The sequence below is a fragment of the Ylistrum balloti genome, unplaced genomic scaffold (genome assembly GCF_031769215.1).
Source record: "Ylistrum balloti isolate Yb309-2 unplaced genomic scaffold, AGI_CSIRO_Ybal_v1 Utg370030, whole genome shotgun sequence".
NCBI lineage: Eukaryota > Metazoa > Mollusca > Bivalvia > Pectinida > Pectinidae > Ylistrum > Ylistrum balloti.
The window spans coordinates 128,410-155,335 of record NW_026782093.1 but is presented as its reverse complement, the minus strand read 5'-3'; the positions used below and the strand labels follow the sequence as shown (position 1 = coordinate 155,335).

Genomic DNA, 26,926 nt, shown 5'->3' with positions numbered 1-26,926 from the left:
AAACACTGTAAATTGGATCTTTACTAAACTTCGAAGGATGTTGATGGCGCCAACAACTTCCGTTTTCTGATTTGACAAGATGGCCGCCATTTACTGGTTCCTGATTGGTTAACACCTATCCATCTATATCTTCATATTCTATATAACGAATCGAGATGAGAATTGAAGAAAATTATATCAGTAGGACACTCTCTAAAATGGTGTCCTTAAAATGATATTGTCATCAAAGTGGCTGCCAAATACAGGTTGCTGATTGATTGAAATTTACATACCGATTTTTGAGGTAATTGGTAAAGATATTAATTAAGACATCTGAAACACAATAGTTATGTTCATTTTTAGTTCGGACAAATGGCTGATCAGGAAATTAATCGAAAGTTTCATTTTATAGGTGTACGTCTGAGTTCCCTGCCAGTATCATGCACCAGTTTATAGTTAAAACTTTTAAAGTTGTACGCCGACCTGTCTCACAGACTTTCGTATATGTTTAAATTCTATGATAATCATCATTGACGACTGGAGATGTAGTTAGGGGTCTTATGTAATGGGTAATGTTACAGTTAACACTTGTTTTATTTGTGTCATAAATAACTATATATTAAGAACGACGAATGTAAAGTGTCGAGCTCTTAAGAACCTAGTTAAGGTAATGTATACAATAGATATAGGCAAAGCATAAACTATTTATGAAACCTTTAAAGAGTCTAATTAGGGACTCAAAATATACATAACTACCAGTCAAAGTGTAAATCATCTTTTTCACGTTTTGAAATTTTATGTTTCATTTCTGTATGAGAGTTTTTTTCAGAAAGTAAATACTATGTAAATTTATTAATCGCTTTCTATCATTTTCTGTTTATATGTTTTGTTTTTGTAAACGATTTTTGATTCTGCTTTACAATATATCACATTCATACTACAGTTTCACCCTGAAACAAATGCCAAAGCCTGCATATTCTGAAAGAATGTAAAAGAATGAGTTCAGGTATATGATATAAGAAAAATCAAAAGACATAAATAAATAGGCAGTGATAATATCCTCTAGACATAGATATATTGTAGGTATGTTTGGACCCAAGTGTAACAGAGGTCATTTTATATTTCAATGCCCCCTCTAGGAATCGAACCCGGGACCACTGACGCACTAGTCTGACGCTTAACAAATCGAGCTAAAGAGAAGTTCTCTCTAGCTTAACGGTATATTGCGGCTAGTATTTTACCATGGTTACACAAGCACACTTTTCATTGTTATTTCAAATCTCTCCATCGAGATTAAATAAAAGAGTATCACAATTATCATCACTGTTTATCCCTAAGCCACAGAGAGATTTGTGAATATTGAAACATTGAAGTAATAAACATGTTATAGTATATGAACATGGATACCTTAAGTACAACCTGATAATGATGTTTTACAGTTCAGTCCTACAAAATTAAAGTTTTTTCGAACCTAGCACTTTTTATTTATTGTTGCATTAGAAAATACGCGGTAATCTAAAAGATAAGTTACAGTAAAGTGTTCTGATTAAAGTTATAGGACAAATAATTTAAAAAAAGGAAAATATTTTTCGGAGTGGTCTTCCTTCAGACTATAGGACCTTCGGGCCTTCGGACTAGAGGATGTTCCGAGCATGGCACCTTCGGAATATGAGGCGGTCACCGAATAAATATATAAGTTTAAATATAGATATAAATATTCAATAAGCAGATGTCATAAAACGATAAATCATACCCTCACCTACAAAGACACCTTCATCTTCAAAGACGCATATACACCCTCACTCTCAAATACAAACACACACCCTCGCCTTCAAACACAAACGTACACCCTCACTCTCAAAGACACACATACCCCCTCACCCTCCAACATATACACCCTCGCCTTCAAACACAAACGTACACCCTCACTCTCAAAGACACACATACACACTCACCCTCCAACATATACACCCTCACCTTCAAACACAAACGTGCAGACTCATGGACACACAAATGAAACCTCAAATACACCATCATAAACACACCTCCAGTGGACAAAATGTTTTGAATCTGACGTCATGTATCTTCCACTTCGACCTTTGCGTTTAACATTTCATCTAAGAATTTAGTTGTGATCGACCTGAGGTCTGTCATCACTTCAATTGTCTTTGGGAACACAAGGGAGTCATCTGCATGGCTTAACAGCATCTGGCACTTTAAAGACAAACACAATTCTTGTTCCATCCTCTCTAATGTGTACTTGTTCTCTACTCCAGGTCGATCTACAAAACAAAACAGTTCAAAATCATATCAACGCACAATAATTATTTGATAAAGGACATAACGGAAAAAACTGGTTTAATCATCTCTGTTATCATTTTCATGTTAAAATATCCCGGATACTATGTAATGGGTTGTCATTCAAAAAGCAAGGACAAACCTCATTAACATGTTTCCAAAATACAATTTAACATTGATAGGGAAAGTTTGTTTTTCCTTTTTCAAAACCATTTAAAAACATGTTCTTTATTCTTTCTATTTCCCCTGTTAGATCTGCCCTTACCGTCCGAGGTGGGCCGAGACCCAGCGCGTATGCAAAAACTGACTTAACTTCATCCGAGGATGCTTCGGAACAAATTGGGCCAGGATTACACAAGAGAATTATTTTCAAGTATCTGCCATATTCTCCCTCTTTGGCCACGCCCTATTACCCCTATAGGTGTCAGACACACAATTTATGTGAAATTTAGTCCCTATGGATTTATCGCAAGGTGTTTCGTTCATCAGCTATGACGCGAAGAAATTCGTAATAAGCTTTTCTTGTATATTGTGAAAACGATATATATAGGGCCTGTATCGGTCACTGGTTAGTTCGCCCAAATTGTTTGATCTAAACTAAATGAAAAGCATTTAACATATTAATTCATATCAGAAGCATCGTTTCTACAAAATTTAGATTCATTCGCCCTAAGATGCTTCGGACCAAATTGGGGCAAAATTCAGTCATTCCTCAAGGATAAGAACAATTATTTAAAGCAGTGGCTATATCTCACATATTGTCATTCTCCCCTTCATTTCCTTTCATGTCCTCCACCCATGGGTGTTTCAATATCAAACTGAATACCTTCATCCAAGGATGCTTCAGATCAAATTTGTACAAAATGTAATCAGTCTTACAAAATTAGTAGGATTTACCTTATTTTTCTATATCCTCTATTTCGCCCTGCCCATTCAGCCCCAGGGTAACGTGAACCCAAGTTCATCGAAAAATGTTTCAGACCAAATTTGGTCAAAATTTAATCAAACGCTCATTAGTCGAAACAGCTGACGGATGGATATGTCTACCAGATGTCAATAAAACTTTCAATATGGTTCAATATTTTTCTAATCATCGCTGTACATGTTACACGTATTTCAACATGTTGTATATGATGAATTTGACAAGTCATAAAAAAGTGTGTACTTGTTTTCTAATCATCCCTTTTATGGTTAATTTGCAATGAGCATGTTCCATTCACATGAAGCATATACTATGTTATAAATAAAAAAAATCTTAACTTTCAGTTGATTTTCAAATATTTTCATAATAACGCTAGACTTTTAAGAAATTTTATGTCATTATCTCAGTGTAGGATTTAATAACGAGGCAACTTAAAAGTATATATTGTTTTAGATTAATAGGTCCATATCCTGACGTATTTGGCGAGATAAGAAACACAATTGCTGTTGACTCTGACAAATTGGCATTTGTAGTGCACGTGAGCCAACACTGTTAAGGATCCAAAATACCCAAAAAAAAGACAAATGCATACCTGAGCAAAACAACAACATAGCAGCAAGGAGGGAATGTTCCACATCATTGAGTTCGAGCTTCTGAAGCTTCTTGGCGGTTTTGTACATGTCCTGGAATAAATGCCCCAGTGTTCCGATTTCAAGGTCATAGTGCTGTGGTACCACAAACTGCAGTTTATTGTCAATCCATTCACCATTGGAAACGTCAGCATTTAGACTACCATGTATCACAGCTGTTTCAAGAATGCTAGACTTAATCAGATGTCTTTGGCTAGCTAATGTCATCTGTGTGAAGTGTGGAATCTCTTTCGCAAATGCTGTTTGGAATAACACTATTCCCGGCAAGTATCGTGAATAAACAGCTTTTGCCGCTGATTCTGTTGTAACTGTTGTTGGATTCTTCAATGAAATAACAACGACAATGAACAGGAGTGCAAACCCAAACATTAAAACTATACCAAATGCTCGATTTGTTATCCATGTTTATTTTTGTTCGGTTGATTAAACAAATATTAGCGCTGTTGTTATGAAACATTCTATTAATTCTTTTCACCTCTGTACCGTATGTAAACCTGTTCAAATCGATGTTATAATGATTGTAACTATTAAGACATGAAAAGAAACTCTGTTTTAGGATATTATTATACTTCTGTGCAGTTATTTACTGATATACATCTTACCTGATTAGAGTTGCTGAATCGTGCACAGTATATTTCAAATGACCTGAATGCCGACTTGAAGGCGTCGTGAATCGTTAGTACCATCTGTTCGGATTTTATTTGCTTATCGACGTCAACAGACCCGTGGGACGTTTGGGGCAACTTGAAAAACTTTGTTTTTGAAGGCTTGTCCTTTTTAGGGCATCGGCCTAACCGCACGCCTACGAACATGGAACAAGAAACGGAATTATTCTTTAACTAAACCAAAGTTTAACAAAACACCATTCCTCGGTATTTTTTTTTTATTTCGTAAAAACAGAATATGTTTCAAAGACGGCGTTATATTTACTTTGTATGTTTTCCCGTCAGCTATTGACATATCGCATGGAAATCGTTTTGTTTTTTGTTTTTTTTTTTCTTCTTCTTTCTGTCTTTTGGGATTCATGATTGAGGTGTTTGTAACACTTTGATGAACACCCCCGTTCTATCTCTTAATTGTGTTTAATGAATAGTTGCTAAGCCAATCAAAATTACCAACAGGACATATCATATTTCAGATTACACCCTCACTCCTCAAATTTTCAAACAAGTATCACTCACACGGTAGCACGTCCAAGCAGGGGCGTCCCAAACATTTGTTTTTAAAGTATGATAAAGAATAAACAAAACCATTAGGAAACCAGTATTTACCTTCATGTGACATCCCGGCAGAAATACATTTTTTCATTCGACAGTACTGACATCGATTTCTGCTAATGCGCATGATCAAACATCCGTTGGGATTCTCACATGGTTTGTATACCATGTTTTGTCTCACGGTCCTTCTGAAGAAACCCTGCATACATATACAAGTATACCATCAAATACGTTTCATATACAACTTAGAAAATGGAAATGTAAAAAATTATCCTGGAAAGTATCCAAATAAAGCGAACGACTATGATACAGATATTAATTATACATACAATACCTACTAAAGAAAATAGTAAGTGCTAATTCATTCATGGGTTTTTGATAAGAATTAAAATAAAGCTATTGGTAACATAATTAAGACTCGTTTATGAAAGAACGGTCATCGTGCATTAATTCTTTTTAATTTGTGATATTAACTGGTGAATAGAATAAGATTCGCTTAACCTGCCCAGGTGCTTTCTGAAAAAAACCTACCTTACAGCCCTCGCATGAGAATACTCCATAATGGTAACCAGATGCTTTATCGCCACAAATCTTGCAAAGAATATGTCCGTCCGGGTTTTTTATTTTCTCTACAAAAGCATGAGATACAAAACTTTCAACATGTATATTTTCAAGGTGAAAAAATATAATTGTTTCAAAGTAAAAAAAAAATTGCAAAATAGACAATAAACTCGTTATGTGATATTGTATTTTCATAACTAACATGACAAACTTGACTGGTCCTTATGACGTTCGAATGGTTTTTAAAAGTTTCTATAATGATTGATACTGCAATATTTTATTTAATTCTCGTTTAACTAAAATTCACCGCATGATTATTTTTGTCATTACATTAACAGGACAATGGACAGGATGAGGATATTTACGTGGGTTGTTGTTCTGTCGTTGATTGGTTCTTGTCACCGCCACCACAGTACAGTCATCATTCACTTGTATCCCGTGTGCCATGCCTGAATATTTATGCAATCATGATGAATTCCGGCTAAGGTTTTGATTCTGAAAATATATTCAACGATGTTTTTTCATTCTAAAGAATTTAACACAATAAAAAATATCTGCAGAGTGAAAAAATAGAGCACCATATTATTATTGCGTTTAGTTCTAATCTATGTAGTTGTTATCATTGTATATTTGTGTTCCTATATATAGGTAATTTTTGTGGTAATTCAACGGAAATGTGGCTGGTTAGTCACTACCCACATATATATAATAACAATTAATCAGATGGTAAACATATATATATATAAATAATATATATACAATCAATGAAGTAATAATGAAAGTACGGACAAGTAAATTGTCAAGTTTTCGAAGCCACCTGCCTCAAGATACATATATTACATAAATTACATTACATACACAGAACATAAAACAAATTACTTAGTAAAAAAGTAAAATCGAGAGCGGTGGTAAATGTAGGTGTCTCGATAACCCCTTCGGCCAATGGACGCCTTTTTCAAGGGACAAAAAATCCATTCTAAGTTGTTGTGTGGGATATGGTGATTAAAATACATATTACTAGCAAATTCAAGTGTAATCCTTACTTCGCAAATTATTATATTCACTAGTTCTCGGATAAATTCCAGAATTTGAAGAAGTTCAAAATAATGGCACAGCAACCGAGTGAGAGGCGTTTTTTTAAAAACATGTTATTATTGAAAATGCTAGGTCATAGTGCTTTGTTGATGTTCAAGGATTTAAGTATTTCAGCAATGTCATCGGTCTCAAAAACGTATATCTGATACAGAGGCGTCCGTTCTACTGTCCTGAGTCGGTACATCAAAGTAAGACTAGCTGATATCGATACGAAATAGTCATTTAATATATTTGTTTCTTTGCCATCAATATTTCCTGTTGTCAAGTTTTGAAGGGGTGGAATGTTGTCTATAGTATTAGATGTCTTAATAAGGTCACGGACTGTTTTCCAGGTTTTTTGGGGGTTAGAATCAGTTAAATTTTCTGGTAGATCGTTCATGTTCGCGTAGAATAAATCCTTGGTTCTTTTCTTTAAATTTTTAACATGGCTTCGTTGCCGTCTAAATTTATTGTAACTTTTGTCCGTATGGCTATTTTTAAATGTCTTTAGAAAATGGTCTCTTTTTTTAATTTCACGTCGAAGTTCGGACTTGAACCAAAGTTTGTCAGTCGGTTGAACAGTAATTGAATACATTGGTCAGCTAGTTTCAGAAAACTGGGAGTAAACTGGTCGCATATTTCGTCGGAAGAGTGTGTCCGTGAAAAAAGACGGTCAAGTCCGTCGAGTCAAGTTAATTGTTAAAAAGGTCGTAGTCGGCTTCGTCATAGCAAATTATTTTTCTGGTAAATTTCTTGACAATTTCAGTCTCAAAAGTCAGATTTACTAATGTAGCGTCGTTGGCCGAGATGTTAGGGTCTATATACTTCGACGTGAAATTAGGAAAAGAGACCATTTTCTTAAGACATTTAAAATCAGCCATACGGACAACAATTACAACAAATTTAGATGATCATGACAGCAAAAGAAAACAAGAACGTGTCTGATAGTAAAATTGGGTCAAGAAGTGAGGAGCGCCCGTATCCAATCCTTGTCAGTTTGTCTATAACATCAGGGAGATGGAAAGGGTTCATGTTGTAAATGAGTTTGTGGTTTTGTCTACTCTTTAATGTCACCTACGACTGTTTTACAGAAGGAGTTTGATTTGGTGCTGTTTCCAAGGAGTATTAGAAGTGATTCCAGCAGGACTGCGGACAGTTTGCTGGTACATCACAAATATTTAGTAAGTGAAAATCTGTCTTCTGTCCATATTACTTCCTCTACATGAAACTCAACATCTGGTCTTCGACAAGAGGATACGAAGCTAGACGAGTTCCGCTGTCGTTACGGAATGAGTGAAAATTGTCTAGGAGGATATCACCGTCTGCTACAGAAAAGGGAGGTAAGTCTTGGTTATACAAATTTTACTATATTCACTAAATACTTGTTCTTAGGAAGAAAATTTGTTTCATAAACTACGAATATTTAGATGAAATATATATAGATCTTTATCACAGTCTTCTAGACCAGGATTAGGATGAACATCATTTCACGATAGAAGCAAAAACTGCAGGATCAGAAAAAATATTTATAATACCAGACCGTGTAAACTATGACGCATTGATAAATTTAGATAGCGCTTATGTAACGCCCAGCCACCATCCACTCTGAATTCATAGTATTCTAATGTAGTAGATGGGATCTTATACTCCTTTACCGTGTGTACAATTATAGAAACAACCGCCGCTCTATGTCATTATATCATTACCAATTATCGACAAGAACAGGGGTGAATAGGTCACATAGTTCAGTGTAGGTTAGGGGAGAGAGATGGGCCATGTTAGATTTAGCGTAGTTGTAGACGATCAATCTGTTGTAGAACTGACTACATTTCTGGGAGGTTGTTTTCAATTTGTATCAGTACTTTGACGTATGATATCAAGGATAATTATTATATGACTTTCAACGTTATCAAGGTTTATCAGAACAACTACTACACATATTCATTGAAGAAGTCAAAATAAGCTTTATAACTGTTATCGTTTTCTAAATTTTCGTCTCAAAAACATACTTAGATAATTATCTTATGTCTGTATATAATGAATATGATCACATTTTTAAACCTGCATATCTTGGGATTTAATATATACAAATTAAAAAAAAGCTTCAGTGAAAACAGGAATCAAGCTGTTCAAACAGTACTATAGTACTGTATTATTGTGTTATAGTACTGTATTATAGTATTATAATACTGTATTATAGTACTGTATTATAGTATTATAGTACTGTATTATAATATTGTAGTACTGTATTATAGTACTGTATTATAGTGTTGTAGTACTGTATTATAGTATTGTAGTACTGTATTATAGTACTGTATTATAGTATTGTAGTACTGTATTATAGTACTGTATTATAGTATTGTAGTACTGTATTATAGTGTTGTAGTATGCGTAGTAGTATTGTATTCGAGTACTTACAAAGTATTGTTAAATTCGAAAGAAGTTATCATTGTAGAAAATTAATTGAACTACAAGGGTTATCCCCTCATCATTCATTATATACACAGATTGTAATTGTAATATGGGCTAAACATCATTTCCTTTTCGTCTGGTATCGACACATAATTCACAGGTGACTGGACTTTTGAACAGATATGTTTCCAAAAGGAAAGATATAAACCGCCTTCATGTTTTGGCTATGAAAACTGCCTGCCCTGCAGACAGCAAACAGAATTTTGTACATATCTAGAGCCAGCAGGTACCATCCTTCGCTGCATATCTCTTAAGTCATATACCGCGATGCTGTCAGGTCACATAAATCCATATGATGATGAATTAAGATCTAACTGTACGTGTATTTATCATTTTGGTACCTAGCCTCCAATGCCTAGTGACAGGTATACTACACGATCTTTAGGAGTAGAAAAAAATGACTAGTGGCTCTACAGATTTATCTCCGGACAATTAAAATAGTTAATTACAGGGTAGGAAATGCTGCTTATACTTAGTTTATGTAAGAATGTGACAGACCATTTATTTAATTTTTATCGGATTTGTGTTAAGGAGGCTCGATCCATTCAGAATTAAACGTGAAATCTTCTTGAAACTTTTATATCATGGTTATGTATCATAAGTATTCCAATGAGCTGTTAAATTTTTGTGAAAAATGAAAAAAAAACCCTAATATTTCTCCAAATTTACTTTCTTTTTTAATGTCTTTTTTTAAAAATTTCTTAAAGAAACAATAAATTGAAAAAAGAAATTAATATCTTATTTACGAAAATAGATACAAAACAATATTTACAAAGTGGAATATATTTAAAATTGTTAGACAGATTTCAATATTAGCACTTAAAATACTCTTATAGCGCATAGCTGCAGATACAAAATATCGCAGAAATGCTTCCTATTAGCCTACATTGTTAATTTATATATAGAATTGGTCCTTGGGTGGGTTGTCTCCGGTGCAGTTATCATGAACTTTTTTTTGGAGTGGGGTGTTATTAGATAACACATTCACTATGTATATATACCATCATGATAAATGTACATTTTAACACTTTTATAACAGTATGATGATATATACACAGATGTATTAAGTCCCCCAAAGGAAGTGAACATCTTATAGTTTTTTATCCATTAAATATGGCGACCAGAGCCCCTGATTGGTTAAAATATATAACGAGCCATTACTAAAAAAAAAACGTTGGTCAGATTGAAATGAACTCGGTGTGAATATTGAAGACCATGTCAAGATTTGTTTGGGTTTTTTTTTTGTTTTTTTAAATTTGTTTCCCAAAATCTAAGATGGCCGCCACAGGAAGTGAAATTTAAGTGTTTTCAGTTCGATGTAAGATTAAACATGTGTGATCATATACAAGGAAAACCAAGGTGGAATCAGTTTTTTTTTTTTTTTTTTTTTTTTGACTGAACAAACATGGCCGCCAAAACTCTGTAACTTTAATATTATTAATTTTGTATATGAAAGCTAGTTCTTCCATCTTTGGTGTAGATATGTAAGTAATGACTTTGTAGGTATATCAGCTCTCTTGTGTTGACTGCCTCTGTGATATAGAGTTTGTACACCAGAATTCTTCGGGTTTCTTGTTCTAGAGTAGATAGGCTTAGCTGTAGAGTAGAATTATTAACTACATCAATTAGCATTACTTTATGATAGTAGGGGTAGTTTCAGGAATTTAAGAAACGGTTTCCGTTACCAGTAGATCTTGTTTTAATTCATATGTTGCCTCCGCCAACCAAAAAAAAAAACCATGACTAGTTCGAGAATATCCAGTAGTGGTATTGTGGTCAATCCCATCTCACTCTCGTCCCCACAGTCACTTTTGGGAGTCAGATAAGATCTTCCCTTACAGTCACTTTCAAAAGGCGTAAACCGTGCTCTCATCTCTTCTCGTGATTTTGTTCCCCATGGCAAAACGCCCGGTACACAAATAGAAAGATAAATCACCACAAATTGGGAATTATTTGTGTATTAAGTATGGTCGGGTCTCCTTAAAATGACTTCAATATTAACTTTGTTAAAAAATGAATTTTGGCAGCAGTGTCTTGTAAAATCTCAACTGACATTTACATCGATGTAAATTTACCCACTGCAAAACAGTTTTAAATAAAAACCAGAAAAGTGCCCCGTAATCATCACGACGCAATCTGCCCATCGCTGATGTTCACGTTAGGTATTTGAATTTCAAAAGCTTTGATTTGAATTCTAGATACCATGAATAGTCAGTCATTGTCAGAGATGAGGCGGAGGGTCCGTCACTAGATGTAGGGGTGATTTGTCTGGCTCAGAGATCGCATGTTGTCAAACGACCACACGTTAAATCAAAGTACTGAGATAAGTTAAAAGCTAAGGATGTTGATAACAGATATATTTTTGTAACTTCAAATGTGAGATATTATCCATCAAATGCAAAAACAATTTTAACGAAGATGACTGTCAAGGGACAAATTTGAAATTTCGAAAACATTTTCCATCAAATCAGTGAAAGTTGTGCAAAATGAACACGAAAAATTTACGGAAACATTTTATACTTCAAAACATGTCACTTGCATTGATATTGGATTTTGAACCAGAACAAAACTATATTACAGATTATAAATGATATTTTTACTACCATAAAAACCCGCGCATAAACAACGCAATTTTTTCTTGAATTTTTTTTATATTTTTTTTCGTGGAAAGATGAACGATTTTGCGAGGCCGCCAGAATTGATTTCCGGGATTATTTGGTATGGAAAAAATATGAGCAACAAATCCAAATGAAATAATTACTGTGTATATTAATGCATACTATCCTAGTCGAAGTCAACAAAAATCAGGACGATGAGTTTAAAATCGTTATAGCAACAAGCAAGATAGGAAATAATTCATTGGTAAAGACAGTGGCTTGTGTTCAACATTGTAAAATATGTCGATTATATATTGCTCTGTTTGAAACACATTTTCGACTGGTAAAGTATTTTGATGACTCTTTACGACTCTTACTGTCGCTGATTATCACTTTTTGCCGACTTTTAAACAGACTGCTAAAAATAGCTTTTCAATGACCCCATAATTCTGTGCGTTCCGCCATTTTGTCCCACTTGGAAAATCCTCTGTCAACCAGAGCAATGCTAGTTCCTGGTTGACGCAAATCTCAATCTATGTTTTTCGTAGTCTGTCAAATTTGGTTGTCTCAAAGCGACATTATGCACACATGATTTTGTTTTGAAAGATGGCGGCACTGTTTATAGCATACACCTGCCGCTAGATGTCTCTGATAATCCGTTTGAATATTTCAACCAATCAGAAAACTAGGCTTGGTAGTAACAACTAGTCCCAAAGTCTTTGGCAATACGCTAAAACCGTAACTGCGTAACGTTTAGCCTGAAATGTGGATAGAAAAAAAAATCGTTTTCACTTATGAGCAGATGACTTGATCATAAAGGTATACATGATCTTTGACCTTTGACACCGTGGAGGGAGGGGATATATTTACACCTTCCCTTGTAAAACAATAGCCATTTTTTAACTCTATGTACCTCTCTCCGGTATTTATTCATTCCGTGGTCGTTATAAGAAACTGTAAAAGTAAACTCACATTGCACGGAACCCTTGCACCGAGACGAGTGGGCTTTCGCTATGGCTAAATGTACTGGTATTCCTGACCTAAAACAGAGATGTGTTTCAATTAGAGATATTTATCAATATATAAGTTAGTCATAACTATTCTCAGAAATGGTTTTGGTACTTTGTAGGTCAACAACGGCTTCTTGATCTCAGAATCATCACAATGTTTACGTTTTACACCAATTTCATTACATTGCGTAATAACCATTTTTAAAGTTTCAATGGGTTCTGATTGTGAATAACGTAAAAATGAGAAACTCAGTTGTATTGTTCTTATTTCGAAACTTTATTTTTTTGCTAATCCATTATTAATATTTGAAATATTTCTAAATTTCAACTCATTCTTTTTTCAGTATTCAAGCTTCAAATCCATAGAACATATTATTAAAAAACAATTATAAAAGTAGTTCACATCATAAAATTTACAAAGGTGATATATATATATACATATATATTTTGTTTTCGTTTCGATGGTCACTGATGCGGCAGTTGAATTTTGACGTATTTCCCGCTTCACTAGTTTCACTTTGCCCTTTCATCAGAGCTAATTCAACCCACACATGTACATCACTTGGTGTTTTCACCTTTCTCAAACATGAATGCAGTAATGTTGTAACAGTATTTAAAGTATCTTCCTGTTTTACCTGTGTTGTTCTCCCACCTGTTTTACCTGTGTTGTTCTCCTACCTGTTTTACCTGAGTTGTTCTCCCACCTGTTTTACCTGTGTTGTTCTCCCACCTGTTTTACCTGAGTTGTTCTCCCACTTGTTGTGCCCGTGTTGTTCTCCCACCTGTTTTACCTGTGTTGTTCTCCTAGCTATTTTACCTGTGTTTTTTCCACTTATGTTATCTGTGTTGTTCTCCCACCTGTTTTACCCGTGTTGTTCTCCCACCTGTTTTACCTGTGTTGTTCTCCCACCTGTTTTACCTGTGTTATTCTCCCACCTGTTTTACCAATGTTGTTCTTTCAACTGTTTTACCGTTGTTGTTCTCCCACCTGTTTTACCTGTGTTGTTCTCCTACCTGTTTTACCTGTGTTGTTCTCCCACCTGTTTTACCTGTGTTGTTCTCTCACCTGTTTTACCTGTGTTTTTTCCACTAATGTTATCTGTGTTGTTCACCCACCTGTTTTACCTGTGTTGTTCTCCCACCTGTTTAACCTGTGTTGTTCTAAACCTGTTTTACCTGTGTTGTTCTATACCTGTTTTACCTGTGTTGTTCTCCCACCTGCTTTACCTGTGTTGTTCTATACCTGTTTTACCTGTGTTGTTCTCCCACCTGCTTTACCTGTGTTGTTCTCCCACCTGTTTTATCTGTGTTGTTCTATACCTGTTTTACCTGTGTTGTTCTCCCACCTGCTTTACCTGTGTTGTTCTATACCTGTTTTTCCTGTTGTTCTCCCACCTGTTTTACCAGTGTTGTTCTCCCACCTGTTTTACCTGTGTTGTTCTCCCACCTATTTTACCTGTGTTTTTTCCTCTTATGTTATCTGTGTTGTTCTAAACCTGTTTTACCTGTGTTGTTCTATACCTGTTTTACCTGTGTTGTTCTCCCACCTGTTTAACCTGTGTTGTTCTAAACCTGTTTTACCTGTGTTGTTCTCCCACCTGTTTTACCTGTGTTGTTCTCCCACCTGCTTTACCTGTGTTGTTCTCCCACCTGTTTTACCTGTGTTGTTCTATACCTGTTTTACCTGTGTTGTTCTCCCACCTGCTTTACCTGTGTTGTTCTATACCTGTTTTTCCTGTTGTTCTCCCACCTGTTTTACCAGTGTTGTTCTCCCACCTGTTTTACCTGTGTTGTTCTCCCACCTATTTTACCTGTGTTTTTTCCTCTTATGTTATCTGTGTTGTTCTCCCACCTGATTTACCGGTGTTGTTCTCCTACCTGTTTTACCTGTGTTGTTCTCCCACCTGTTTTACCTGTGTTGGTCTCCCACCTGTTTTACCTGTGTTGTTCTCCCACCTGTTTTACCAGTGTTGAACATGGTTCATACTGTTTTCATAATTTATCTATAGAAAATAGCAAAGTGACATCGACACAGAGGTATATAATATTGCAGAATGTGATGGTGATGGTTGAAATGATTACTTTATCTATTTTACAACAATTGCGAAACAAGTTATTTCAACTTATGCTAATCACTCTTGTTGGCCCGGACGTAAGTGCGCAAGGGGTCTTATTGTAAGAGGAAACCGGAGTACCCGGGGAAAACCCACTTACTTATCACTGGAAAATCTCTTAGTGATGTAGTTATCAAAATGATAAGTAATTGCAAGCTGTATGTTTTTGTACGTGAATAAAGTCAGGTGATAACGTCTTTCACATATTTCCCATCAACCACCAATATGACTTAAGTAACGTGTCTTTTGGTAGACAGAATATCGTGTATGACGATATATTTACTGGAAATACAAGATATCTCTACAACCGCCTACATAATTTTATTTAGGTCGTCGGTCTAGCGCTCGACATAATTTAGCATATGACTTACATATGTAAATATTTTGTCAAATGTATGTATTTGTATATTCAAAAATATGCTAATTATACAAACCTGTGCCACGTATCCCTTGATAAACACCAATACGTTTGTTACACAATATGTCCATATACGGTATTGAGTACAATGTAATACATATTCTCTCTCATTATTGAGTAAAATCATGCTGCTTGATGACTACACAATGTTATTTTGTGCATAATATACTTATAAATTTATAGTTTATTGATTAAGTATCCAATGAAATAACAACAAGTTTTCAGTTGAGTGATTCTGTTGTATCCTTGTAACATACCTGAAGTAGCTGGAATCTAGTTAACAATTTTATATCAATTTACCAAAATCAGAAAGAATGGTTATTGAAATGTCCTATAATTTACACAGTATATACTGTTTAATAGTTATAGGTATGAAAAGTACAGGTAAATAATCTACCTGTATATAGGTAGTATATCAGAACAGTACAGGTAAATAATCTACCTGTATATAGGTACTATATCAGAACAGTACAGGTAAATAATCTACCTGTATATAGGTAGTATATCAGAACAGTACAGGTAAATAATCTACCTGTATATAGGTAGTATATCAGAACACTACAGGTAAATAATCTACCTGTATATAGGTACTATATCAGAACAGTACAGGTAAATAGTCTACCTATATATAGGTTCTATATCAGAACAGTACAGGTAAATAATCTACCTGTATATAGGTACTATATCAGAACAGTACAGGTAAATAATCTACCTGTATATAGGTAGTATATCAGAACAGTACAGGTAAATAATCTACCTGTATATAGGTACTATATCAGAACAGTACAGTAAATAATCTAGGTTTAGGGTTACACTATTATACCCTGTATATAGGGTATATCTACAGGTAAATAATCCCTGTATATAGGGTTACTATATTGTACCCTGGTTTAGGGTTAAATAATCTACCTGTATTAGGGTTATCAGAACAGTACAATTGTAAATAATCCTGGTTTAGGGTTACTCTATTGTACCCTGGTTTAGGGTTACTTTATTGTACCCTGGTTTAGGGTTACACTATTGTACCCTGGTTTAGGGTTACTCTATTGTACCCTGGTTTAGGGTTATTCTATTGTACCCTGGTTTAGGGTTACTCAATTGTACCCTGGTTTAGGGTTACTCAATTGTACCCTGGTTTAGGGTTACTCTATTGTACCCTGGTTTAGGGTTACTCTATTGTACCCTGCTTTAGGGTTACTCTATTGTACTCTGGTATAGGGTTACTCTATTGTACCCTGGTTTAGGGTTACTCTATTGTACTCTGGTATAGGGTTACTCTATTGTACTCTGGTATAGGGTTACTCTATTGTACCCTGGTTTAGGGTTACTCTATTGTACCCTGGTTTAGGGTTACTCAATTGTACTCTGGTTTAGGGTTACACTATTGTACCCTGATTTAGGGTTACTCTATTGTACCAGGTTTGGTGTTACACCATTGTACCCTGGTTTAGGATTACTCTATTGTACCCTGATTTAGGGTTACACTATTGTACCAGGTTTGGTGTTACACTATTGTACCCTGGTTTAGGGTCACTCTATTGTACCCTGGTTTAGGGTTACTCTATTGTAATCTGGTATAGGGTTACTCTATTGTACCCTGATTTAGGGTTACTCTATTGTACCCTGATTTAGGGTTACTCTATTGTACCAGGTTTAGTGTTACTCTATTGTACCCTGGTTTAGGGTTACTCTATTGTACCCTGGTTTAGGGTTACTCTATTGTACCCTGGTTTAGGGTTACTCTATTGTACCCTGGTTTAGGGTTACTCTATTGTACCCTGGTTTAGGGTTACTCTATTGTACCCTGGTTTAGGGTTACTCTATTGTACTCTGGTATAGGGTTACTCTATTGTACCCTGGTTTAGGGTTACTCTATTGTACTCTGGTATAGGGTTACTTTATTGTACCCTGGTTTAGGGTTACTCAATTGTACCCTGGTTTAAGGTTTTTCTATTGTACCCTGGTTTAGGGTTATTCTATTGTACTCTGGTTTAGGGTTACACTATTGTACCATGTTTAGTGTTACACTATTGTATCCTGGTTAAGGGTTACTCTATTGTGCCCTGGTTTAGGGTTACTCTAGTGTACCCTGGTTTAGGGTTACTCTATTGTACCCTGATTTAGGGTTACACTATTGTACCAGGTTTGGTGTTACACTATTGTACCCTGGTTTAGGGTTACTCTATTGTACCCTGGTTTAGGGTTACTCTATTGTACTCTGGTTTAGGGTTACTCTATTGTACTCTGGTATAAGGATACTCTATTGTATCCTGGTTTAGGGTTACTCTATTTTACTCTTGTTTAGGGTTACTCTATTGTACCAGGTTTAGTGTTACTCTATTGTACCCTGGTTTAGGGTTACTCTATTGTACCCTGCTTTAGGGTTACTCTATTGAACCCTGGTTTAGGGTTACTCTATTGAACCCTGGTTTAGAGTTACTCTATTGTACTCTGGTATAAGGTTTCTCTATTGTACCCTGGTTTAGGGTTACTCTATTTTATTCGTTAGAATGAATTAGTATTGTAAACCTCTAAGCGTTCATGCTCAAAACCCACTCTCAAAGAATGTGTTTTATTTTGTAAATTCAATATCGATTATTTAATATTTTCTATCTCTATATCGATTATTTAATATTTTCTATCTCTATATCGCTTTGGTTTATAATGAAAAAGAAATATATTTTCATCAAACATGCTTAATGCAAAAACACAACTTTGGGAGTTTTGAGTTTTGTTTAGACTGTGTCTGCTTCCAAGCACGCGGATTACCCTGGTCACGTGGTCATAATGATCCCGTGGAATACCGCAATGTTTGTAGATGAGTGGTATTTTTAGCTCATAAAATTTCTGAAAATATTATATTATTCTTACGAATACTATTTATTAAATCAACAACTTTTCGTAATCAACAAATGGAGTCATCATCCCGATAGAACTATGTATATAAATTTATTCTTGTATAATTCTAATAATCCTATGTTAACATTAGAACTGCTTTCAAAATCACTTACTAAATGATAAATATTTTAACGGTTAATGATAGGATAAATATATTGTCAGTAGTCCCTGTTGAGGTAGAATGTGCTTGATTTTAATGTATTGATTATTCCAGAAATCCATCACAATTTGGTCGCATTATTTTAATCCAATAAGACAGTGAGAATTCCAAGCAATGTTATCGTTACCATATCTCATTAGCAACAACATGTATTTCAGTAAGAGTTTTCTCCCCTTGTATAACAAAGTGACATCCTTTGGTCAGAGATATTCAAAGAAAACTTTTTTTTAATATAAAGTGTGTTTTCGCATTAAATGTTATTTAATGATATAAACATAATGTTGGCTCAAACATGTCATGTGATATATACATAATGTTGCCTCAAACATGCCACGTGATGTATACGTAATGTTGGCTTGAACATGTCACCAGATTTTTTTTCTGATATATTTGAAAGGTGTATAAATCTATGCATTAGTATAATATAGCATCATTCTTTCTCAGTAATCACTGCCGTTTGTCATAAAACCAAGTAAACCCTAACGTGAGTTACATTATCATGTCATAATATTCCAATTAACATGATCATGAGTAAGGTTTATTATGGCATTAAACCCTAGTAAACCCTAACATGAGTAAGGCTTATCACCAGTTAAAACTATCAATTATTATTACATAAAATTCCAGTTCACTAGTTAACACTATCAATTGTTATTATATAATATCCTAGTACACTAGTCAACATTATCAATTATCATTCCATAAAATTCCAGTTCACTAGTCAACACTATCAATTGTTATTACATAATTTCCAAGTTAACACCATCAATTAATATTACATAAAATCCCAGTTCATTTGTTAACAATATCAATTTTTATTATATAATATCCTAGTTCACTAGTTAACACTATCAGTTATTATTACATAATATCCCAGTTAACAAGATCAATTATTATTACATAATATCTCAGTTAAAACTATCAATTATTATTACATAATATCCCAGTTAACACTATCAATTATTATTACATAAAATCCCAGTTAACACTATCAATTATTATTACATAAAATCCCAGTTCACTAGTTAACACTATCGGTTATTATAACATAAAATCTCAGTTCACTTACCACTATCAATTACTATTACATAATATCCCAGTTCATTGTTAACAATGTCAATTATTATTACATAATATCCCAGTTCACTTGTTAACAATGTCAATCATTATTACATAATATCACAGTTAACACTATTAATTATTATTACATAATATCCCAGTTAGCACTATCAATTATTATCACATAATTTCCAAGTTAACACTATCAATTAATATTACATAAAATCCCAGTTCATTTGTTAACAATATCAATCATTATTACATAATATCCCAGTTAATACTATCAATTTTTATTACATAAAATTCTAGTTCACTAGTTAACAATGTCAATCATTATTACATAATATCACAGTTAACACTATCAATTATTATTACATAAAATCCCATTTCACTTGTTAACAATATCAATCATTATTACATGATATCCCAGTTAACCCTACCAATTATTATTACCCTATACCCCCGTACAAGCTATTATACACAATTTTCCCCTCTCATTACACAATATGATAACCTATACACCCTATTTTACACTGTGAACCCTATCCATCATTATCATACCGTAAACAACTGATCATAGGTAATTTTGATTCCATGCTTTAACTCACCATCAAGCCCTATCCTACTCAACTGAATCTAATCATTTCAACCAAATCTCGATAAAATTTCCGGAATACAACTGGAAAACCTTACTTTGGTGTAATTAACTAGGCAATCTATAAAAGGCAATAATAAACGTATTCACAAACATATGCTGCCTTATAAAACCAAACTAAAGCCAATCATATCTAATTAACGATGATAATTATTCTCTGAAAAAGGAACTAGAAATGAAAACTGAAAAGAAAACATCAGTTTTTATCAAATACTTCTGACTGTTATGTATCGAGATCTAACCCATATGGTTTACAATGGTGATGAAATGCAGACATTTTAATATAGAACGAGAAGGCGATTAAAAACACTATATATCAATTATTAATAAAAATTTTTAAGGGGGGTACTTGTAAACATTGATCATTTGAACACAGAATACTTACTAGGTACATGTAAACCTTACCGTAAATACCCATATTTATTTTGAAACGGCAAAGACCGCGTTTTGAGATATTCTGTTAACAGTCAAGAAGTTTATTCACGAGAATCGACAAAAACGAATGAGATTCAGAAATTTCAGGTAAATGAATCAAAAATGGAATGTTTTCACAGTATATTTCTCTTATAATAATTCAGACCAAAATATGTGGAATATATATCTTAATTGCAGATTTTTCTCTCTTGACATTTGTGGTCATTTACACGGAAGCCCATCTCCGTGTACGGAAAAACGTGATAAGCATAAAATTTTCTGATATTTTGCTGAATATGCACGTTCACTCGTGGGATGCCATTAGTTACAAACAAGACAATAAATTCAAGAAAGCATTTCATAACAAATAAACAAATTATGTCAATATGTAGGTATATATATATATTTATACAGCGAAAAAATTCCACTGACAATCAGCTTTCCAAAATGTACTGTATTTGCGTATTGCCACTTACAAACAAACTGATCTTTGCCAATTAAAACAAAAATTATGTAGGAGTACTTTAAAAAAAATAATTCAAACATTTTCTTAAAATTTATTGAATGCTTATACTGAAGTTGATTTCAATTCCACACCCATTTTAAACATTACACACTACAAAATACAATTTATTTTGAAATGATATAAAACGAAAGTGATGTCACCAGACAGTGATATTTGTCCTCGGTTTTAATCATCAAGTGAATTTTTACTTTAATAGTGCCCCCTTTTTGCAATGAATACTATAACACAAAACCACTACAACACCACCAATAATTCTAGTTTTTTTTTATAAAAAATCAAAATAATATGTACTTCAAAAGGACAAAACACTGTCATTATATAATGAGTACTTACAATGGTGATGGAGAATTTTTACTAATTAATCCCAATGAGATGGTGTAACGCTGCGAGGAGCTCTTAAGCTACACAACCACTCGCTCTCATCTAAGTATATAACTGTGGTATACTCCGGCGCCGTAACCTAGTTCTAACCGACCCGTGAGGCAGTCTCTGGCTGAAAGCCAATTCGGCATAGTGCATAAAGGGGAAATCTGGTGCGACACCTGCATTAGTCGGGATCGTGTTTAGACCTATATCCAGCAGAATATGTCTCCATCTGGGTCTAATAATATGTTTCTCCAAAATTTGACTTCTGTCATACATGTATTTAAAAAAAAATCTTCATATAATGTTTTGATGCGAATTCCACGATAGTGAATATGTTATGCAGGATTTTGAATATCGTTTACTCCGCAGGTATATATCGCGAAAAAATAAGAAGATATTTGTGTAGGAAAAACTTATCATGAGATATGACTAGATTTGGCAGTAATCAGGGAAAATGATGCTATATCGACGTAACGTTCATAAACAGTTAACGAACTGTTCCTAAAACGACACCAAACTGGTATTGTGTTTAAAATCCGCTTGCCATAATGCTACATTATGTTTTTTTAAAAAAAATTGTGATCATTATAGTTAATCTTGTTTACCTACAGCAAAGACTACAGAATACTGATTTCGAGCTTCAGCCGAACGCTTCTATAAATTCATTCACAAATACCTGGTCATCGACCTCGCTTCTGCTCTTTCTCCTTATTTTGGTGTTTGTCTCCAAAAATAATACGCCTCTAATAGACCAAATGCAAACGAATTCACGCTACTTTAAAATGGGTTGGTCCTAACTGCATGTTGCTTAGACGCAGCAATTGTTATCCAGAAGAGTCCTTTTAATGTCATAGAGACGTCCGTTCATATATAATCACTTAATTACAAAGGCAAAGTCTTGCGACCCCCTGCCAAGTAAATGTTTCCCAGCATCGGAAATTTTTTTTTTCTGAAATTAAGAAAGTAAAGACGTCACACAGATTTTGATATTTAACACTTAATTGGTAACATGATATATGATTGTACTTTCCGCAGAATTAAACACCCGGAACTATAAATAACACTTCCGGAAGTATATATAACACACCCGGAACTATATATCATATCCGGAAATATGTATCATATCCGGTACTACACATAACACACCAGGAACTATATATCATATTCGGAACTATATATAACACACCCGGAACTACTCATCATACCTGGAACTATATATAACACACCCGTAAACATATGAAAGGCACAGGGATATATATATCACACACACGGAACTATATATTACATCCGGAACTATATATAACACATCTGGGAATATATAACCCACATGGAAAATATATAACACACCTGGAACTATATATCATACCCGGAACTTATATCATACCCGGAACTATACATAACACAGCCGGAACTATACATCATACCCGAAACTATATATCATACCCGGAACTATATATAACAACACCCGGAACTATATATAACACACCCAGAACTATATCACATACCCGGAACTATGTATACTTCATAAAAGTATCTATATTATAACTTCATAAAAGTATCTTAAAACGATTTTCCCATTCATGTGAAATTTTATGAAACGAGTCTTTTTTAATATTTGTGCAACCTAAGAAGCGCAAAAAATTGAAACTTCGTGACAAATTCCAAAAAATGTCAAATGAAATGAAAACAGTTTCAAGACGCTTTTTAAATCACATAACAGAGAAAGAAGTCCACCTCCGAGGCGAACATCAAACGACAGCATTTAGTTGTCTCATTTTTATTTTATGGCGTAACTTCATTGTCCATATTCTGACAGCAAAATTGATTTTTTACTGGCGCAGCTAAAAAAGAATGCTCTAGTGCATTTTACACAGTGATATGTAAAATTACTGCATATTATAAAAACTGAAAGACTGCCTGTATAATCATCTCTCGCTACCTGATGCGTTCTCATACGTCACTAAACAATCCTAAGGTAATTAAAAGAAACTTTGAGCAGTATTGAGAAATGATACAGAATAACAAACAAGAAAACGTGACAGGTCAATCGTCGTCAAAGAAGAGTCCAAAAATAACATCACATTGCCGATTGAAGGCTGGATTAATCTTGAACAGGTGTTGTCACAATAGCGTGGCAACTACAGTGATACGTGTTTCAGTTTACAGAGCGTGCGACTTATTACGACATATTTGCGAGAGTAGTGTAACGCCTGGACATAATACTGAAATCCGAGCGATGTCAAGTGAACTTCCTGGTCTGTGTAGGACAATCACAGTGTGGGAGATGCATTACATGTTTTTCTACAAAATCAGCATTCATGTGTCGTGAGTTTGGCCAAAAGTTGTGAAATTGAGACAGAGCTTGAATTTTGAATCTGGAGAGTTAAAAAAACACGATTAAGTGTGGCACACTTTTATCAAAGCTAAAAGTCAAGTGGGCAGTCGTCTCTTTTCATGCTGGGTACATTTTTATTAAAGTTATATTTTGATAAAGAAATCTGAAAGTAAAACTGAAAGAAATAACAAAATCTATGATGGAAACAAAATTCAGCCCCGAGAGAAATAAAGCTTATTCAAACGGTTGCCCCCGAAGTAATCATCTTGCCCCAATTTAATTTAGGAATTGATTTATTGAATAACAGAGGCACGTTAAAATATCAAAATTAATGTCCTAAGTAAGACGTTTGAAACAACGCACTGACAGATACACTAGTCTGTATTAATTAAGTTTTCAATTGTTGAAATATCGTTATATTTTTTACAAAGTCATGATCATTTCACCAATCTTCACGAGATCACATCCTCATTAACAGAATATGAACTTGTTATTGGTCAGACAGAACAAGAAAGCATCGCCATGGAAACAAAATTATCATCCTAAAAACAAAATTAAAAAGTAAAACGAGAACAAGAGAAAGATTTACACGGAAACCCCGTGAAAAAATACAAGGAGAATAAGACCAGGTATTCCGCAATTGTAAGCGTCTTCTGCTTCGTCGACGACACCTGCAATGTAAATCCTGGCCAGTTATGGTAAGTAATGTCATGTCCTCAAATGAGAATAAGGTATATAACATCGGAACCACAAGGCAGACTAAAGAGGACATAAACACCCCACTTCCCAATGATACCATGAAGGCGATTATTGAACGTAATATTGTTTTCTTGCATTAATACGCACATTCGCTGATCCTTTTCACATCATTATGCCATTTTACCACTGAATTAAGGCTGTAAGGTCTTATTACCTTAAGGCTGAAGAAACCCCACTCTTCTCTGATACACCATGCCCTTATGTTGTAACTTTTTGTCATGATATTGTTTGTGGTCCAACTGCTTGATCAGGACGACCTCGAGAGCAGATAAGAAAGAACAAGAAAACACCAACATTTCAATAACATTATAATCAAAACTTAACACGGCAAAATCTGAACAAAAGCAATACATATAAAGTAAAAGAGAATAAGGCCTGGTGTCCCGGAAGAGTAAGCGTTTTCTACTTCGTCAATGACACTTGTCGTTGAAACATTGGTCAATCAAAGTAAAGAAAGCAAATTAGAACAAGATATAAAACGACAGAACTAGCACGAAAACCAGCGCGTTCTATAAGTGTATAAGCGTCATATTATAATATAAAGAATTTATTAATGACATCACTATGACGACAGTAAAACTTTCCTATCATTTCCATCAACCCTCATCTTTCGAAACTTTGTGCTTGTCCGTCAGTTGTCGTCACCTTGTACGAAAGTGGGAACAGGCCCTAGAATACCGAATCAACTGTAACACGCAAACTCCATGGGTTGGGAATGCAGGGATGTTGCTATCCAAACATATAAGATTCACAAAAGGAAAATTGAACTCATCACGCTTCTGATACAACTTGATAGAAAACTGCCTATACTGGTTTCGTTGTAGGAAAAATCGAGATAAGGCAGCCTTGTCTTTGATTTCCATTTCTGGTGGATTTATACGATGCACCTGGTCAATATACCTAGGTGTTTAAAGTCATTGTTTTTTTACCTGTTTCATAACGCTCTTCCATATATTCTGTCTCGTATGAAAACAATGACCATCAAATAACAGAGGGACACAGTTAGTTCCAGTATGTTCACAACCATGTATTTGCATCGCCATTCACGTTTCTTGGCAGAGAAGACTCTCATAACAAGAGGACAAAGGCATTTTTTTAGAATCTGGTATGGTGGTATACAGAGTGGAAAAAGCAGAAGTTCTTATAGAAGAATGCTTTTAGAAGGGGCGTTGAAGAACGATAAAATGTTCTTTGGGATTTTTTGAAACCCACATATCATTAATTCCACTCCTTGGATAAACGGTAAGCCTACCAATCAGTTACTCTCGTTTGAAAAACGGATAATAGTAGAAAGAAGTTTGAACAAAGATTTGTATGAGCAACCAGAAGAGCCAGCAATAACACGCTGTTTATATGGATTCTAGGGATGATTTGGAATCCAATATAAACGTGGCGGGTCAATACATTTATCATTAATTGGCAATCTAAGTGACTGTAATAGTAAAACATGATTAACCAGTATTTCTTTTTTTTCAAAGATTTTGGCAGTGAATTTTATCCGAGCTAGATGATTATCTGGTGTTCCAAGATGTCATGGAGACACTCAGTTTTTGAATACCACTTGGCCCTTGTCAATGCTAAAACATACTGTAGTGTTAGATATAGACATACTGTTAGATATAGACATACTGATATATGTGTTAGATATAGACATACTGTTAGATATAGACATACTGTAGTGTGTAGTATAGATACGGTGGCATATTTATAGCATACTGTTAGATATAGACATACTGTTAGATATAGTGTACTGTAGTATTATATATAGACATGTTAGATATAGACATACTGTATAGATATAGACATACTGTAGTAGATATAGACATACTGTTAGATATAGACATACTGTTACATATAAACATACTTTTAGATATAGACATACTGTTAGATATAGACATACTGTTAAATATAAATATAGTTTTACATACTGTTAGATATAGACATAATGTAGTGTGAGATATAGACATACTGTTAGATATAGACATACTGTAGTGTAGATATGTAGTGTTAGATATAGACATACTGTTGTTAGATATAGACATACTGTTAGTGTACTGTAGTATATAGACATACTGTTAGATATAGACATACTGTAGTATAGATATAGACATACTGTTAGATATAGACATAGTGTTAGATATAGACATACTTTAGATACAAACATAGTGTAGTATTATATATAGACATAGTTTTAGATATACACATACTGTAGTGTTAGATATAGACATACTGTTAGATATAGACATACTGTAGTGTTATATATAGACATGCTGTAGTGTTAGATATAGACATACTGTAGTATAGATATAGACATACTGTTAGATATAGACATACTATAGACATACTGTAGATATACTGTGTAGATATAGACATACTGTAGATATAGACATACTGTAGTGTTAGATATACTACTGTTAGATATAGACATACTGTAGTGTTAGA

The 26,926-nt window shown here is 34.3% G+C and overlaps 1 protein-coding gene across 1 annotated transcript; it reads right to left on the bottom strand.

Annotated features, from left to right (window-relative positions):
* Positions 1-21,442, bottom strand: LOC132548862 (peroxisome proliferator-activated receptor alpha-like). The gene is made up of 8 exons (XM_060212759.1): positions 21,358-21,442; positions 12,743-12,810; positions 5,993-6,122; positions 5,598-5,695; positions 5,121-5,265; positions 4,452-4,651; positions 3,792-4,170; positions 1-2,261 (listed from the first exon to the last, which is right to left on the bottom strand). Exons 3-8 carry the CDS (start codon positions 6,072-6,074, stop codon positions 2,056-2,058), a joined length of 1,110 nt encoding a protein of 369 aa, XP_060068742.1. The 5' UTR covers positions 6,075-6,122; positions 12,743-12,810; positions 21,358-21,442; the 3' UTR covers positions 1-2,055.
* Between the last annotated feature and the right edge of the window lie 5,484 nt (positions 21,443-26,926).